A 19,315-nucleotide genomic window follows, 5' to 3' on the forward strand; every position below is an offset into this window, starting at 1 on the left:
AACAATAAGTAGGATCATATAAACATTTAGCTTGTTTAGGAAGAATTCCTTTCTTGTCATTATAATGTTTTTCTGCCTGTTTGTTAGATGATGGAAAATGTAAAACCATGTTTTTTTTTATCCACTGTGTCAGTCTCCAATGTATCAGTATTTCCCAAAAGTGCAGACGTGGTTGAATTCACTTCTGTTAGTCTGTCCTGCTCCTCCTTTGGATCCTCCATTTCTTTCCTCTGGCTGAACGACACCTCTGAGGTTACAGCCAGTGACAGAGTTCATCTCACTGATGGAGGCTCCACTTTGACAATAGTCAAGGTGACTTGCTATGACCAGCAACCATTCAGGTGTCGTGTGTTCAATCCTGTCAGTAATGGCACCAGTGATCCTGTAAACATCATGGTCAGCTGTGAGTTTTTAATCTTTCTGTTCAGTATCTGACATCTGCATGCAAACTTCAGAGGTAGTTTAGATTATTCACAGAGGTTAGTGAAAACTTTAAAAACTTGTTTTTCTACCTATTGGGATTCAGTTCCACACCATCAGAAACTACATCATCCAAATCAGATTCTGCTCAGAATTTCTGTTTTTTTAAAAAAATATTACGTTGTAATTTTTTTGTAGACTTGTTGCACAGTAATGTAGTCGTGTATATGAAAGTGTGCAATGACAATAATGGATTGATTGATTGATTGATTGATTGATTGATTGATTGATTGATTGTATACTGAACAGTTTCAACATGAGACTTCACAGTGAGTCAAGTTGTATGTCATATGCAATGTAGCTTTTCAAGTTAATAACTTTGCTTCTTCTTGCATTTCCTCCATGTTCAGTTGGTCCAGAAAATACAAACTTACTGCTATCACCACCAAAAGAATACTTTGCAGAAGGGTCAAACGTCACATTGTCCTGCTCAGCTGATTCTCAACCTCCTGCCCAGTTTCTGTGGTTTCTAAATGGAGAAATTCTGCTTCACACAGAAACAGAGCTCAACCTCACAAACATTCAGATGAACAATGCTGGAAACTACAGCTGTCAGACCTTCAATGACAAAACTCTGAGATATGAAACATCTGAGCCTGGAGCTATATCTGTACTGGGTAAGTGTGAACAAAGTTTATGTATATATGTAAAATGTGTTTAGAAAGATGTGATTTAGGTTTGTATTTATGATGTTTAAAAAAAACTCAATAATTTCTGAAGTATAAAATTGCCTGGAATAAATGCTTGGAAAATTCAGTAATGGAATCAAAATATATCTGCCATTCTTTCTTGAACAGAGATCACCAAGGAGTCTCACAAACAAACAAAAAGAAACTGCTTATGGACGTATAAAGTACATTTCTTCACTGTCCATGTAAAATGGGGCTAATAAACACGAATTGTGAACATCACAAAAAAGCCAAATCCTCACATAAATTTAGTTTTGTCCCAGACATATATTGCCACCTGAATCTCATCCTACACGCAGTGATTGGTCACAAAGTTGCCGTTCAGTCATAATATCAGGCTGCAGTTTAAAGTGAGACTCTTTGAAAATATGAAGTTTTACAGTTTTTCTCAATTGCTAAGACACATTTCTGGAAAGCTGCTCTCCTTTTCCCTAAACTGTGAACACAAAACCCAATTTTCAAGCTACATTCACAAAACCTCTGACTCTTCTTGCAACACTAAACTTTCACCCCAAAACAGTTCAATCTGTGCTTTAAACTGAACTTTGCTGTCAAATCATGCCTCAAGTCAATCAAAATTAAATACTCTACTGAGCAGTCACGAAACATTACATAGAAAAAAGGAAAACACAATGCTCAGGACATGAAGCAGTAGAAACAAATGTTTGTTTAGGCTAAATGCATGTTGCAAAACAAAAATACCTGGGCATTTGTAACACTTGTACATAGAAAAAAGAATGTGCAAAAAAAACAGAAATCCTGTGCATTTACATGTAGCACTTGTTCGTAAAAATAAAGCACAAAAATATACAAATGAAGTACAAAGAAAAGAAGTGCATTACTCTGCCACAGCATCATTTCTCCATACTGGGTCAGGCCACAGGACTTCATCTACATCACAGGCCACATTTTCTCTGAAAAGAAGGACCTAGTGTGTCTGATCCAGCCCTAACATGCATCAACAGAAACACCACCACATGTCAAGACCATTGATGGCAAAAGATTTTCCTGCTGCTCATAAACCTTCCACCTCCATGTAGAGAAGACTTCTTCTATAGGATTCAGAAAGGGAGAATATGGAGGCAGAAAAATCACAATAACTTGAGGGTTCATATTGAACCATTCCCAAATCAATAGTCCTCTATGAAAACTAACATTGTCCCAGGTGTATTTATGTGTATCATCAAAATCCAACTGAAAAACTCTCTGGAACAAACACACACAAAACAGAGGGAAAATTCAGTCATGTACACTTTCTGTAATTTTACCAGCACTTGTGAAGCAGTATTTTCTCTGGCCAGGCAACGGGGGAAAAAAACCCTAGCATGCCGTATCCATGCTCCTCTTCTTAGATTTCTATCCATTGTAGTGCCTCACAAACCAGTGCTCTGGCTTATATGTACTCTCACATCATTAGCCACAAGTGTGATCAATTTTGAGTTGTTGTGTTCAACCGGTGATGCCTGAGCTTTAACTGTGTTTGACTTTTGCTCAACAGTGCTCACCATTTTGCAACACAGGTGCATCACAATGACAATGTGTTGACAAGATGTGTCTAAACAGGTGAGAAGGGCTTATGGTTTTTCCAAAAGAGTGACTGATTCAAAAAGTGGGTTCAGGCAACTGAGAATTTGGTTTGTACAATAGAGTTTAGTGTTTTAGCAATTGAGAAAAACTGTAAAAACAACAACTGCATGGTATGATCAATAGGGAATATAAAATTGGGAAGTACAACATTTAAAAAATGTTTGCTGTGGGTCAGGTGGCTGCAGAAATGCATGGAGGCTCCACTTTGACTGTAGTCAACGTGAGCTGTTATGACCAGGGACCATTTATGTGTCAGGTGTTTAACCCTGTCAGTAATGGTACCAGCAGTCTCATTAACCTCTCCATCAGCTGTGAGTTTCAAACCTACATGAGCATCATGTTTGTCATAGTACTAGACTTCCTGATTTTTTCTTATAGATCTTTATCTTTCATGTACATGTGGGGCATTTATTTAAGCTGATGAGACAACAGTCGTTTGAAATTGAACACTCCATTTGGATGGATGGATGGATGGATGGATGGATGGATGGATGGATGGATGGATGGATAGATAGATAGATAGATAGATAGATAGATAGACAGATAGACAGATAGATGCTTTGTTGTCATTGTGCAAAATACAATGAACATGACACATAGCACAGTGCCACTAGTAGTGGTGAATGTGATACATGATGGTTGGGCAGTAATTTAAAGTTAAATATTTTTGACCACTGTTGTACAATAGCTGTTTTCAGGATTTTAACTGCTGTTATTTTATTTGTTTTATGCATCATTGTCATTAAACAATAAGTAGGTTCATACAAACATTTAGTTTGTTGAGGTAGAATTCCTTTCTTGTCATTGTAATGTTTTTCTGCCTGTTTGTTAGATGATGGAAAATGTAAAACCATGTTTGTTTGTTTTTTCATCCACTGTGCCAGTCTCCAATGTATCAGTATTTCCCAAAAGTGCAGACGTGGTTGAATTCACTTCTGTTAGTCTGTCCTGCTCCTCCACTGGATCCTCCATTTCTTTCCTCTGGCTGAACGACACCTCTGAGGTTACAGCCAGTGACAGAGTTCATCTCACTGATGGAGGCTCCACTTTGACAATAGTCAACGTGACTCGCTATGACCAGCAACCATTCAGGTGTCGTGTGTTCAATCCTGTCAGTAATGGCACCAGTGATCCTGTAAACATCATGGTCAGCTGTGAGTTTTTAATCTTTCTGTTCAGTATCTGACATCTGCATGCAAACTTCAGAGGTAGTTTAGATTATTCACAGAGGTTAGAGAAAACTTTAAAAACATGTTTTTCTACCTATTGGGATTCAGTTCCACACCATCAGAAACTACATCATCCAAATCAGATTCTGCTCAGCATTTCCTTTTTAACTGATATTACATTGTAGTTTTTTTGTAGACTTGTTGTACAGTAATGTAGTCGTGTACACAGAACCCTATACACTGTCGTGTATAGGGAACAGTTTTAACATGAGACTTCACAGTGAGTCAAGCTGTATGTCATATGCAATTTATCTTTTCAACCTAATGATTTTGCTTCTTCTTGCATTTCCTCCATGTTCAGTTGGCCCCGAAAATACAAACTTACTGCTATCACCATCAGAAGAATACTTTGCAGAAGGGTCAGACGTCAGATTGTTCTGCTCAGCTGATTCTAGACCTCCTGCCCAGTTTCTGTGGTTTCTAAATGGAGAAATTCTGCTTCACACAGAACCAGAGCTCAACCTGACAAACATTCAGATGAACAATGCTGGAAACTACAGCTGTCAGACCTTCAATAATAAAACCATGAGAAATGAAACATCTGAGCCTAGAGCTATATCTGTACTGGGTAAGTGTGAACAAAGTTTTTGTATATATATAAAAATGTGAATACAAAGATGTGATTTAGACTTGTATTTATGACATTTTTGGGAAAAAAAAACTCAATTATTTATGAAGCTGGGTTAAATCAGACACCAATGCTTCAAATTAAATTTGTGGGGGTTCTTTGTTTCCCACTTTATTTTACATATAATAGGATGTACACAATGAAATGTGGTTCATAAATCCTGTGGTGCCATTCATTCGTAAAAAATATAAGAATCAGTATCAGAAACATACTAAAAAACAGAAACCTACAACAAACATACGGCTATGGCACTTAGCAGACAAATAAAACACACAGTTACCACATTGCCTTGTATAAGCTCCTATGCTAAACACATACTGCAGTAACAAAACGCAGTTACAAATATCCATCCATCCATTCATCCATCCATCCATCCATCCATCCATCCATTCTCTATACACCACTTTATCCTCACTAGGGTCGCGGGGGGTGCTGGAGCCTACCTCAGCTGACTCGGGCGAAGGCAGGGGACACCCTGGACAGGTCACCAGTCTGTCGCAGGGCTACATATATAGACAAACAATCACACTCACGTTCACACCTACGGGCAATTTAGAGTAGCAGTTACAAACATTTCATCGTTAATCAACACCAAAAAACAATGCATATAATAATACATTCATATTTCATGGAACTAAGAACCTAAGATGATATACTGGAAGTCTCATACCTAGCACACGGACGATTAGCACCGGCAACACCCATGCAGTGTTTTAATTCTCTGCCCATCGTTACTCCTCGGCACAGTAAACGGACAAAGTGTATTTTCAATGCAAATAACATAAACAATTTACCACCCTGTCACTATATTTCATAATTCAGTGTTTCATAGCACGGTATTATTTACATTCTCTTACTGTCCCGATCCGCGACCATCTCTGTCATAGATAAATAGAAAAAAATCAATAATTCCTGAAGTATAAAATTGCCTGGAATAAATGCTTGGAAAATTCAGTAATGGAATCAAAATACATCTGCCATTCTTTCTTGAACAAAGATCACCAAGGCGTCTCACAAACAAACAAAAAGAAACTGTTTAAGGACGTATAAAGTACATTTCTTAAGCGTGCATGTAACATGGGGCTAATAAACATGAATTGTGAACATCACAAAAAGCCAAATCCTCACATAAATTTAGTTTTGTCCCAGACATATATTACCACCTGAATCTCATCCTACATGCAGTGATTGGTCACAAAGTTGCCGTTCAGTCATAATATCAGGCTGCAGTTTAAAATGAGATTCTTTTACAATATAAAGTATTAAAGAACAACAACTGCATGGCATGATCAATAGTGAATATAAAATTGGGAAGTACAACATTTAAAAATGTTTGCTGTGGGTCAGGTGGCTGCAGAAATGCATGGAGGCTCCACTTTGACTGTAGTCAATGTGAGCTGTTATGACCAGGGACCATTTATGTGTCAGGTGTTTAACCCTGTCAGTAATGGTACCAGCAGTCTCATTAACCTCTCCATCAGCTGTGAGTTTCAAACCTACATGAGCATCATGTTTGTCATAGTACTAGACTTCCTGATTTTTTCTTATAGATCTTTATCTTTCATGTATACGTGGGGCATTTATTTAAGCTGATGAGACAACAGTCGTTTGAAATTGAACACTCCATTTGGATGGATGGATGGATGGATGGATGGATGGATGGATGGATAGATAGATAGATAGATAGATAGATAGATAGACAGATAGACAGATAGATGCTTTGTTGTCATTGTGCAAAATACAATGAACATGACACATAGCACAGTGCCACTAGTAGTGGTGAATGTGATACATGATGGTTGGGCAGTAATTTAAAGTTAAATATTTTTGACCACTGTTGTACAATAACTGTTTTTAGGATTTTAACTGCTGTTATTTTATTTGTTTTATGCATCATTGTCATTAAACAATAAGTAGGTTCATACAAACATTTAGTTTGTTGAGGTAGAATTTCTTTCTTGTCATTATAATGTTTTTCTGCCTGTTTGTTAGATGATGGAAAATGTAAAACCATGTTTGTTTGTTTTTTCATCCACTGTGCCAGTCTCCAATGTATCAGTATTTCCCAAAAGTGCAGACGTGGTTGAATTCACTTCTGTTAGTCTGTCCTGCTCCTCCTTTGGATCCTCCATTTCTTTCCTCTGGCTGAACGACACCTCTGAGGTTACAGCCAGTGACAGAGTTCATCTCACTGATGGAGGCTCCACTTTGACAATAGTCAACGTGACTCGCTATGACCAGCAACCATTCAGGTGTCATGTGTTCAATCCTGTCAGTAATGGCACCAGTGATCCTGTAAACATCATGGTCAGCTGTGAGTTTTTAATCTTTCTGTTCAGTATCTGACATCTGCATGCAAACTTCAGAGGTAGTTTAGATTATTCACAGAGGTTAGAGAAAACTTTAAAAACATGTTTTTCTACCTATTGGGATTCAGTTCCACACCATCAGAAACTACATCATCCAAATCAGATTCTGCTCAGCATTTCCTTTTTAACTGATATTACATTGTAGTTTTTTTGTAGACTTGTTGTACAGTAATGTAGTCGTGTACACAGAACCCTATACACTGTCGTGTATAGGGAACAGTTTTAACATGAGACTTCACAGTGAGTCAAGCTGTATGTCATATGCAATTTATCTTTTCAACCTAATGATTTTGCTTCTTCTTGCATTTCCTCCATGTTCAGTTGGCCCCGAAAATACAAACTTACTGCTATCACCATCAGAAGAATACTTTGCAGAAGGGTCAGACGTCAGATTGTTCTGCTCAGCTGATTCTAGACCTCCTGCCCAGTTTCTGTGGTTTCTAAATGGAGAAATTCTGCTTCACACAGAACCAGAGCTCAACCTGACAAACATTCAGATGAACAATGCTGGAAACTACAGCTGTCAGACCTTCAATAATAAAACCATGAGAAATGAAACATCTGAGCCTAGAGCTATATCTGTACTGGGTAAGTGTGAACAAAGTTTTTGTATATATATAAAAATGTGAATACAAAGATGTGATTTAGACTTGTATTTATGACATTTTTGGGAAAAAAAAACTCAATTATTTATGAAGCTGGGTTAAATCAGACACCAATGCTTCAAATTAAATTTGTGGGGTTCTTTGTTTCCCACTTTATTTTACATATAATAGGATGTACACAATGAAATGTGGTTCATAAATCCTGTGGTGCCATTCATTCGTAAAAAATATAAGAATCAGTACCAGAAACATACTAAAAAACAGAAACCTACAACAAACATACGGCTATGGCACTTAGCAGACAAATAAAACACACAGTTACCACATTGCCTTGTATAAGCTCCTATGCTAAACACATACTGCAGTAACAAAACGCAGTTACAAATATCCATCCATCCATTCATCCATCCATCCATCCATCCATCCATCCATCCATCCATCCATTCTCTATACACCACTTTATCCTCACTAGGGTCGCGGGGGGTGCTGGAGCCTACCTCAGCTGACTCGGGCGAAGGCAGGGGACACCCTGGACAGGTCACCAGTCTGTCGCAGGGCTACATATATAGACAAACAATCACACTCACGTTCACACCTACGGGCAATTTAGAGTAGCAGTTACAAACATTTCATCGTTAATCAACACCAAAAAACAATGCATATAATAATACATTCATATTTCATGGAACTAAGAACCTAAGATGATATACTGGAAGTCTCATACCTAGCACACGGACGATTAGCACCGGCAACACCCATGCAGTGTTTTAATTCTCTGCCCATCGTTACTCCTCGGCACAGTAAACGGACAAAGTGTATTTTCAATGCAAATAACATAAACAATTTACCACCCTGTCACTATATTTCATAATTCAGTGTTTCATAGCACGGTATTATTTACATTCTCTTACTGTCCCGATCCGCGACCATCTCTGTCATAGATAAATAGAAAAAAATCAATAATTCCTGAAGTATAAAATTGCCTGGAATAAATGCTTGGAAAATTCAGTAATGGAATCAAAATACATCTGCCATTCTTTCTTGAACAAAGATCACCAAGGCGTCTCACAAACAAACAAAAAGAAACTGTTTAAGGACGTATAAAGTACATTTCTTAAGCGTGCATGTAACATGGGGCTAATAAACATGAATTGTGAACATCACAAAAAGCCAAATCCTCACATAAATTTAGTTTTGTCCCAGACATATATTACCACCTGAATCTCATCCTACATGCAGTGATTGGTCACAAAGTTGCCGTTCAGTCATAATATCAGGCTGCAGTTTAAAATGAGATTCTTTTACAATATAAAGTATTAAAGAACAACAACTGCATGGCATGATCAATAGTGAATATAAAATTGGGAAGTACAACATTTAAAAATGTTTGCTGTGGGTCAGGTGGCTGCAGAAATGCATGGAGGCTCCACTTTGACTGTAGTCAATGTGAGCTGTTATGACCAGGGACCATTTATGTGTCAGGTGTTTAACCCTGTCAGTAATGGTACCAGCAGTCTCATGAACCTCTCCATCAGCTGTGAGTTTCAAACCTACATGAGCATCATGTTTGTCATAGTACTAGACTTCCTGATTTTTTCTTATAGATCTTTATCTTTCATGTATACGTGGGGCATTTATTTAAGCTGATGAGACAACAGTCGTTTGAAATTGAACACTCCATTTGGATGGATGGATGGATGGATGGATGGATAGATAGATAGATAGATAGATAGACAGATAGACAGATAGATGCTTTGTTGTCATTGTGCAAAATACAATGAACATGACACATAGCACAGTGCCACTAGTAGTGGTGAATGTGATACATGATGGTTGGGCAGTAATTTAAAGTTAAATATTTTTGACCACTGTTGTACAATAACTGTTTTTAGGATTTTAACTGCTGTTATTTTATTTGTTTTATGCATCATTGTCATTAAACAATAAGTAGGTTCATACAAACATTTAGTTTGTTGAGGTAGAATTTCTTTCTTGTCATTATAATGTTTTTCTGCCTGTTTGTTAGATGATGGAAAATGTAAAACCATGTTTGTTTGTTTTTTCATCCACTGTGCCAGTCTCCAATGTATCAGTATTTCCCAAAAGTGCAGACGTGGTTGAATTCACTTCTGTTAGTCTGTCCTGCTCCTCCACTGGATCCTCCATTTCTTTCCTCTGGCTGAACGACACCTCTGAGGTTACAGCCAGTGACAGAGTTCATCTCACTGATGGAGGCTCCACTTTGACAATAGTCAACGTGACTCGCTATGACCAGCAACCATTCAGGTGTCGTGTGTTCAATCCTGTCAGTAATGGCACCAGTGATCCTGTAAACATCATGGTCAGCTGTGAGTTTTTAATCTTTCTGTTCAGTATCTGACATCTGCATGCAAACTTCAGAGGTAGTTTAGATTATTCACAGAGGTTAGAGAAAACTTTAAAAACATGTTTTTCTACCTATTGGGATTCAGTTCCACACCATCAGAAACTACATCATCCAAATCAGATTCTGCTCAGCATTTCCTTTTTAACTGATATTACATTGTAGTTTTTTTGTAGACTTGTTGTACAGTAATGTAGTCGTGTACACAGAACCCTATACACTGTCGTGTATAGGGAACAGTTTTAACATGAGACTTCACAGTGAGTCAAGCTGTATGTCATATGCAATTTATCTTTTCAACCTAATGATTTTGCTTCTTCTTGCATTTCCTCCATGTTCAGTTGGCCCCGAAAATACAAACTTACTGCTATCACCATCAGAAGAATACTTTGCAGAAGGGTCAGACGTCAGATTGTTCTGCTCAGCTGATTCTAGACCTCCTGCCCAGTTTCTGTGGTTTCTAAATGGAGAAATTCTGCTTCACACAGAACCAGAGCTCAACCTGACAAACATTCAGATGAACAATGCTGGAAACTACAGCTGTCAGACCTTCAATAATAAAACCATGAGAAATGAAACATCTGAGCCTAGAGCTATATCTGTACTGGGTAAGTGTGAACAAAGTTTTTGTATATATATAAAAATGTGAATACAAAGATGTGATTTAGACTTGTATTTATGACATTTTTGGGAAAAAAAAACTCAATTATTTATGAAGCTGGGTTAAATCAGACACCAATGCTTCAAATTAAATTTGTGGGGGTTCTTTGTTTCCCACTTTATTTTACATATAATAGGATGTACACAATGAAATGTGGTTCATAAATCCTGTGGTGCCATTCATTCGTAAAAAATATAAGAATCAGTACCAGAAACATACTAAAAAACAGAAACCTACAACAAACATACGGCTATGGCACTTAGCAGACAAATAAAACACACAGTTACCACATTGCCTTGTATAAGCTCCTATGCTAAACACATACTGCAGTAACAAAACGCAGTTACAAATATCCATCCATCCATTCATCCATCCATCCATCCATCCATCCATCCATCCATTCTCTATACACCACTTTATCCTCACTAGGGTCGCGGGGGGTGCTGGAGCCTACCTCAGCTGACTCGGGCGAAGGCAGGGGACACCCTGGACAGGTCACCAGTCTGTCGCAGGGCTACATATATAGACAAACAATCACACTCACGTTCACACCTACGGGCAATTTAGAGTAGCAGTTACAAACATTTCATCGTTAATCAACACCAAAAAACAATGCATATAATAATACATTCATATTTCATGGAACTAAGAACCTAAGATGATATACTGGAAGTCTCATACCTAGCACACGGACGATTAGCACCGGCAACACCCATGCAGTGTTTTAATTCTCTGCCCATCGTTACTCCTCGGCACAGTAAACGGACAAAGTGTATTTTCAATGCAAATAACATAAACAATTTACCACCCTGTCACTATATTTCATAATTCAGTGTTTCATAGCACGGTATTATTTACATTCTCTTACTGTCCCGATCCGCGACCATCTCTGTCATAGATAAATAGAAAAAAATCAATAATTCCTGAAGTATAAAATTGCCTGGAATAAATGCTTGGAAAATTCAGTAATGGAATCAAAATACATCTGCCATTCTTTCTTGAACAAAGATCACCAAGGCGTCTCACAAACAAACAAAAAGAAACTGTTTAAGGACGTATAAAGTACATTTCTTAAGCGTGCATGTAACATGGGGCTAATAAACATGAATTGTGAACATCACAAAAAGCCAAATCCTCACATAAATTTAGTTTTGTCCCAGACATATATTACCACCTGAATCTCATCCTACATGCAGTGATTGGTCACAAAGTTGCCGTTCAGTCATAATATCAGGCTGCAGTTTAAAATGAGATTCTTTTACAATATAAAGTATTAAAGAACAACAACTACATGGCATGATCAATAGTGAATATAAAATTGGGAAGTACAACATTTAAAAATGTTTGCTGTGGGTCAGGTGGCTGCAGAAATGCATGGAGGCTCCACTTTGACTGTAGTCAATGTGAGCTGTTATGACCAGGGACCATTTATGTGTCAGGTGTTTAACCCTGTCAGTAATGGTACCAGCAGTCTCATTAACCTCTCCATCAGCTGTGAGTTTCAAACCTACATGAGCATCATGTTTGTCATAGTACTAGACTTCCTGACTATTTCTTATAGATCTTTATCTTCCATGTACACATGGGGAAATTTATTTAAGCTGATGAGACAACAGTCGTTTGAAATTGAACCCTCCATTTCATTGAGCTTTAGCAAAATATTAATCTGTAGAAAGATGTTTGCTCAAGCTACAAAGTACATTTTTGAGATGATGAAAGCTTCTTTTAACAGAAAAAGTAATGGCTTTTTGTTGTTGTTGTTGTATTTATATTTTCCCAGAACAATCATCAGTTTGCTCTGCTGGCTGCATCGCTGGAATAGTAATTGCATGTTGTGTCCTCATTGCTGGAGCTGTTGGTGTAGGGTTCTACGTATATCGAAAAAAGTAAGTGGAAAGTATCATTGGAACATAACCAGGTAACATCATTAAAATTATTCATGTATACAACATTGTGTTGAGATGTATTTTGAGCATTCAGGTGTAAAACTCATTGAACGCCAACAAGGTTGATATTCATCAACAGGGAAACTAACAGTGTGCTACTTTTTCTCGTCTGGGAATGTAAAATATATTCTCTGTGTGAATCTTAACTTTATCTTCAACTATAAGTCATTTCCGTTGGTTCTCAATGGAACTAAAACTTGCAATTTTTTTTATGATTGTCAGATTAAAATATTTTACTGACTGTAATTTTCATTAAGATTTAAAAGCAATTTTGTGTTTGAGAGCAAAATTTTGAAATTCTGTTCGCAGAACCTTTGAAGGTGATAAAATTGAAAATCATTATTTGTTAGTTCAAAAAAATATTTGTCTCACAGAATCATTGTGATCATATTATTTGTTTTCTATGGTTTTTTTAAACCAGAGGTTAAATTATAAAAAGCAGTTACACTGAAGAAATACACTCGTAACTATTCAGAGAATATTTAATTTGTACAATCATCACTTATTGTCTCTCTGAACAGAAAACATCCAAAAACATCCTTTAAAAGAAACACTTCCACAGGTAAGTGCATACGTGTGTATGTGTTGAATATTTGTTGGGTAATTTACACATAATTATTTAGTCCTTGAGCTTAATTCAGTTTATTAAAGATTGTTTATGTGTCATGTTTTAAAGGAGACCGAGGCAAAGACAACACAGGATACTCAAGTGAGGTAAAGTTATCAGTGCCTTTACATGCACTCAAGTAACCAAGATACTTTATAGTGAAATCATGGTTTGTATTAATTTAGGACACTGTTTACATGTGTAACGCCTAGTGTTTCACTACTTCATGAGATGATGATGATGGGACTGTCCTCTCTAATTTGTAATGTAGGGAAGAAGACTCTGGCACACAAAGCTCACTCTCACACTGCAGAGTTTAATCAGGTCCAGTCTGGTGTAGAAAACAAACAGTCATTGGCTTCATTGGCTTCATCAACTGCACATTCAGGTCTCCAGCTCAGGAATACACCCATCTGCCCATATAGAACATATCGTGATTGCATAGTAATGACCAAATATGAACATACACAAACATACTATAAACATCTGCAGATGAGAGCGTATTTCTTCACAAATCTTGATTTCATAGAAAACACAACATGCAAAACAAACAACAATACCAACAAATCACATATTCTGCATGAGCATACCTGGTGTAGAAAACAAACAGTCATTGGCTTCATTGGCTTCATCAACTGCACATTGTCGATCCTCAGGGCCAGTAACCCCCTAATTAACTTATTCAGCTATCAGGGAATCACCGGACCAGCTCTCCATCCTACGGGTCCGGTTCTACTGCCCCCTGAGATCTAGCTCAGAGGGATGCAGCAGAACTGTTACGCTGGTAATACGAGGAAAATTCGCCTAGCTGTCTCACTGCCTTCATCCAGACGCCTATCCCTGCTTCCACTGGTAATTAATTTAACCGAGTAGCCACTTCGGTATGGTTAAACTTAATCACCAGTCACGCCTGTTAACGGCAGCTTTTCCTCTCATGGATCTTGCACTTGGAAAATTGCTAGGTTTAATTCAGAGATTATGGACATATAGACAACCTCTAGGATATGTTTTATACCGGGCCAATCTGGCCCCTATAATTAGGTAACCTTTTAGAACCTTGCTATTGTCATGCACACTGTAATCTGACTTTCTACATCCAGAGCTAGATGTATAAGTATTCATTCAGGGATCAAATAGAATGGGAATAGAAATAAAAATAAAGAATAGCACTTGCAATTTGTTGTCTTTAATTGCATAATAATGCTTTATTAAAATATATTTAGCAGGGCAAAAGCATAGCCAATAAATCATCAGACAAATAATAAAACATTAGATAATATTCAACTCACTTAGCCTAACTCCCGACTGGTATTATGCTTTCCTAAAGGGGAGTGCGAGTTACCTAATGTAACCTGTAATTTGGAGGGAGTAGAGCAGCGCGGTGTGACCACACCCGGCTGCTCACCTGAGCCCGCAAAGGAACCCAGGGGGAAGCTGGACAGAGCGTTAATCCAAATTTCAGGTCTGCCTGTATCCAATTTTGTGGTTTGGGCCAGGAAAAAAACTTTGTTAATCCATTCAGGTGTTATTCCTCTGGAAATAATAAATTGTAGTAATACTCCATCAGTCAATGCCAAATCCAAATCACAGTCTTGTAATCCTTAACAATGAAGAGGGGATAATTCCTTTAATCCATTATTCCATCAGAACAGTCATTCCTTCTGCAGACCAAGTTATTCCACTCATCCAAAGTTACGTGGTAGTCATCCCTTGTGCTCAGACTGATGTCTGGATTTGCATCCAGGCAGATACCCGCAACGATCTCCCACGAAATTCTTCCAATACGTACAATTTATACATCACAGCTCTCTTAATTTTGCATGTGTGTTGACAACATACCTCGACCCACGTAAACAAATTACAGCCACGTTCACCCCCCTCCGTACATGTGCACTTCCCCATTTCTGACCTAGTGGCCTTTGCGTGCCCCAGACTTCAACTTTATATTAATACTTGTTCTGTTCCTTTCTTCACCCAGGCCTCCGGTCAGGAAATGGAAGAAGCGAATGTCAGCACCTAAAAGATGCTGACATATGCACCACACATTTCAGCACAGTGCGCACAGACTTACGAAACACTCCCTCACCCTATTTACAGAGCTAATGACCCTCTTAGGGCATAATCTAACACTAACCTATCTTAGCTCTTTTGAATTACTCACTAGTATAGTAATCCACTATCTACCCAGGGTGATCAAACTCTTCTGTAAACATCTTTATTTCACAGTGATCCACACCTTGAAAGCATTCTCATTTATCTAGTAACAGCAAACCCTATCCAACTTTTGACCTGTCCTGTAACCAAAGGCCCTCACTACTCCCCGTGAGGTGCTGCCCTCAGGTGGTCACTTCCTAGAAAACAACTTTTCCTCTCTTGCTGAATCCTATCAGAACTGTATTCATTATTCAACACCAAAAAATATTAAAAAAAAAGGATATATGGATATATTCAAAGAAACAACTAACTTATAAAAATGTATAAAGAATAAAAGAAGATAAAAAGACATTCCTCAAAAATAATCAAACCATCACTTTTTACAGTGAGACACGCTTCTGATTTTTACACTGTTTCAAAATTAAAGAAAAAATAAAGACATTCTTCCAATATAATCAAACCATCATTCTTCTGAATAAGGCACTCTTTTGATTTCTACACTGTTTCTACATTAAAAAATGTAAAAATATAATTCTGTAAGCATTTGGTTAATTCACACACATTCATTTGGTTATAGCGTACTGCATTATAAATCACAGGTTATAATATCATACCGCGCTCTCTCATTCTGCCGCCGCTCCTTCATAATTCCATCCTTATGGCTGACTAGGGATCCCATATCCATGACCAGGAATATTGACAACATTCAGGTCTGTGTATCAAATATTGACAGTCACTATCTACAACACGGTAACGAAATACAGCGCACGGAACGAGCTAGTACAGAATAGCTTGCTAGCTAACGCTAGCTCCATGCACGAGCAAAATCAACTTCTCAATAAAGTTGTTATTTCTGTAAATAAGTGACTGAAACTTCCAGACTACGTTTTAGTAGTGGTTATAGTTGGAATACAACGAACGATAGTTACAACTACTTTTAGACAAACACAGAAACAGCAGCGCGACTCACAAGCACCTACCTCCAGCTCAGGAATACACCCATCTGACGGAGCATAGACGGTGTAGCTTGGAAAATCCAAACTGAGGGGCCGTTTACACGAGAACCATCTTAACAGAAAACGCAAAAGTGGCGTCTTGTCATTTCAGGTTTAGACAAGCGGTTTTGAAGGAAATCTGCGTATATACGGTGACTCTATAGTGTGTGGAATTCGATTGGATATGCATGCCAGGCAGCTGGATGGCACTGTGATAAAACTTCGCCATGTCTACGCACATGCGTACTATCTCCCTTTTCGGATCTCCGCCGCGGTAAATGTTCATGAATGGAATCTGTACAGATTCTGTACGTTTGTTGGTACGACTCCTGTAGTGTACATAGAGCTGCCAGAGTTGCTTGAAGGTAAGAAGGATGGAAATAATCACACATCTTTGTTTACTTCCTTGTATTGGCCGGCAAACCAAAGCACCGGCGCACGTATGTGACGTAATTGCGTACGCGACGTGGTCAGATCTCGGCAAAGTTTTGCGTTTTGCTGTTTAGACGGAAACGTAAAGGCGGAGCGTTTTCTACTTTTCCACTCTGGAGGCCGGTTTCAAATTTTTGCATTTTTAAGACCCCAAAACGCCATCCTCGTATAAACGATAGGGTGTTTTGTTGAAATATTTTGACGTTTTTACCTGCAAGTATCCTTGTGTAAACGGCCCCTGAATCTCCATGTAATCTCCTATCTCCATGTTAGGAGATACAGGAGAGTCAGTTTGGCATTGTGCGAATTGAATCGCGTTTCCCTCCCAGTACAGTTTGGTACGACCAAACTCCCAGCACGGGAGGCGGGAGTTAATGCTGCGTCATCTTCAGCACCTGGATTACCCATAAAGATGATGCCGGAGGAGGAGGAGGGGGGCCGTAATGCACCAAGAAGCTGGATGCCAACCGCCGTAAAACAAGAAGGAGGAGGAGGAGGAGGAGGAGGAGGAGGAGGAGGGGGGCCAAAGCGAATCTTTTTGTAGTCTCTTGGCGTTTTGGATGGCGTTAGTCGTTGCCTCTTTTCACTTGACGTTTCCAACGATGAGGAGACAGTGGATGGCTCGTTACTTTCAGCTTCTTGCCATTGTTTGTACAGAGGAAAATCCCGTTCCAAACGTGTGAGTAAATTTAAGCAACTTTTACACATACTTGGTTTGGCTCTGATTTAAAGTTATTCCTAACACCGCTAATCGTTCGGAAGGAGTCTTTTGTTGCGTAGCCTTTTCAAAAATAAGTGTTGTACTTGAGAGTACCCCATGTATTCGCTGATTTTTGTGACAAAAACGGCAGTAATCATTCACCGCGACGCTTTCTCGGCTGCATGCCATTGTTGTTTGGACTACATGGACTTCAAGGTCGATTTGTTTGTGCGTCACATCCGTGTTACGCTGATTGGTTCTTTCTCGTTCAAGCTCCATTCATTAGCCCCTCCTTTTTGAAATCGTCTCGTATCATCACAATGCCTGACTGCCTTTATTTGTATTTATATTAATACATAAATAAAGTCAGTCTGGATTTTCCAGGCAATCGACGGTGCAGATGGAGAAGCTCTGCATATGCAGTTGCGCCATGAATCCACCAGGTGGCTCCAAAGTAAAACAATCACGACCAGCACATCGATTTTGAAGAAATTCAAAATAACTTTACTTTTAACTCGGTTACACATGCCATACATAATAAATCAAAAAAAGTGTTTACATTTCTCAGAGATAATACAGTGTAACTGTTAACTATGATATATATATATATATATATATATATATATATATATATATATATAATATAATATATAGTATCTTTAACACACACTATAACTTTTATGCCTTTTCATTTTCATGCCATTGCTAATCAAATGTTTGCTTTAATATCATATCTCTTGTGAAATGAAAATTACATTTTCTAGAATTTCTAAAACCTTCGACAAGATCACTTAAACATTTTCATAGAAATGTTTTAATAATATTGTCCTCTCTTTTCTTGTCTAGGAGGTGAACTATGCAGACGTCCGTTTTTTGAGGAACAAAAATGGTGCAGTCTGGGTGGGGTTACAGAACACCTCCTCAGATTGTGTTCAAGTCCGAGTGAACAACGGCCCTCGTGCAGCAGCTCCTCCTACCTATGAGGCCCACATGCAGCGAGTGAAGAGACAAGCTCTTCCGGCTAGTGCTAATGGCGTACAAAGTGAAGTTCAGATCTGTTGAATTTTACAATAATTTCATTGTGATGCATTTTGCTTGCGGCACACATTGCAGGTAAGAAAATATAGAACATAGAATTGCTGCCACAGCATTTTGGTTACAATATGTGACGTTGTCCTTCTTCTCCCATGCCCCGCTCATCCAATCCCACCCCACCCCACCCCACCCCAACCCTCCCTTCAACCCCAAGGTCCAGGTCCCACTCCTAAGACTGCACTAAATATAAGTAATTCAAGACTGCAGAGGTGCCAGGCATATACACATCGTGATGAAACAGTAATTCCCTTTCTTTTCCCATCAAAAGAGATCTGCTAAAACTGATTGCATTTGACATACAGAAATGTCCTCTTCCCCCTAAGTTCCTTTATGGCAGACTAACTTGGGCTTCAGTTTATCTCCTCAAAGCACTTTAACATGGTTAATTATCAACCAGTTCTGGCAGCTGTCATCATGACAGAGGTCAGGAGGCCCCTTAGTTTCCTTCATTATTTTACTGAATTACATGCAATAGCTACCTTGTACTTTTGTTCAGCATTGTATGTGTAAACACAATGCAGATATCTTTCTGTAATACTATTGTCTGAAGAGTTTTTTTCAGCATTTTTGAGCTTGTTGGCAAGGAACATAGAGGGGTACAAAATCTCTCACCGACATTTGACTCCACATGGTTACTGTGTAATTCCAGATTCTTCAGGATTGATTCTGATATTAATTTATAATCTTCCAATATGCACATTTGTAAAAATATCAGTTGCACCAATATGATATAGAATGCAAGCCTCACTGTTTAT

The 19,315-nt window shown here is 38.3% G+C and overlaps 1 protein-coding gene across 1 annotated transcript in view; it reads left to right on the plus strand.

The window, feature by feature from the left end:
- The window catches only part of LOC110959469 (carcinoembryonic antigen-related cell adhesion molecule 5-like), a 51,619-nt gene that overhangs the window by 8,380 nt on the left and 23,924 nt on the right, over positions 1–19,315 (plus strand). Inside the window, 6 exon segments of the mRNA XM_051956390.1 lie at positions 342–403; positions 4,287–4,553; positions 6,658–6,927; positions 7,304–7,570; positions 9,666–9,935; positions 10,312–10,578. Coding sequence (XP_051812350.1) covers positions 342–403; positions 4,287–4,553; positions 6,658–6,927; positions 7,304–7,570; positions 9,666–9,935; positions 10,312–10,578 — 1,403 coding nt within the window.

The sequence above is a fragment of the Acanthochromis polyacanthus genome, chromosome 12 (genome assembly GCF_021347895.1).
Source record: "Acanthochromis polyacanthus isolate Apoly-LR-REF ecotype Palm Island chromosome 12, KAUST_Apoly_ChrSc, whole genome shotgun sequence".
NCBI lineage: Eukaryota > Metazoa > Chordata > Actinopteri > Pomacentridae > Acanthochromis > Acanthochromis polyacanthus.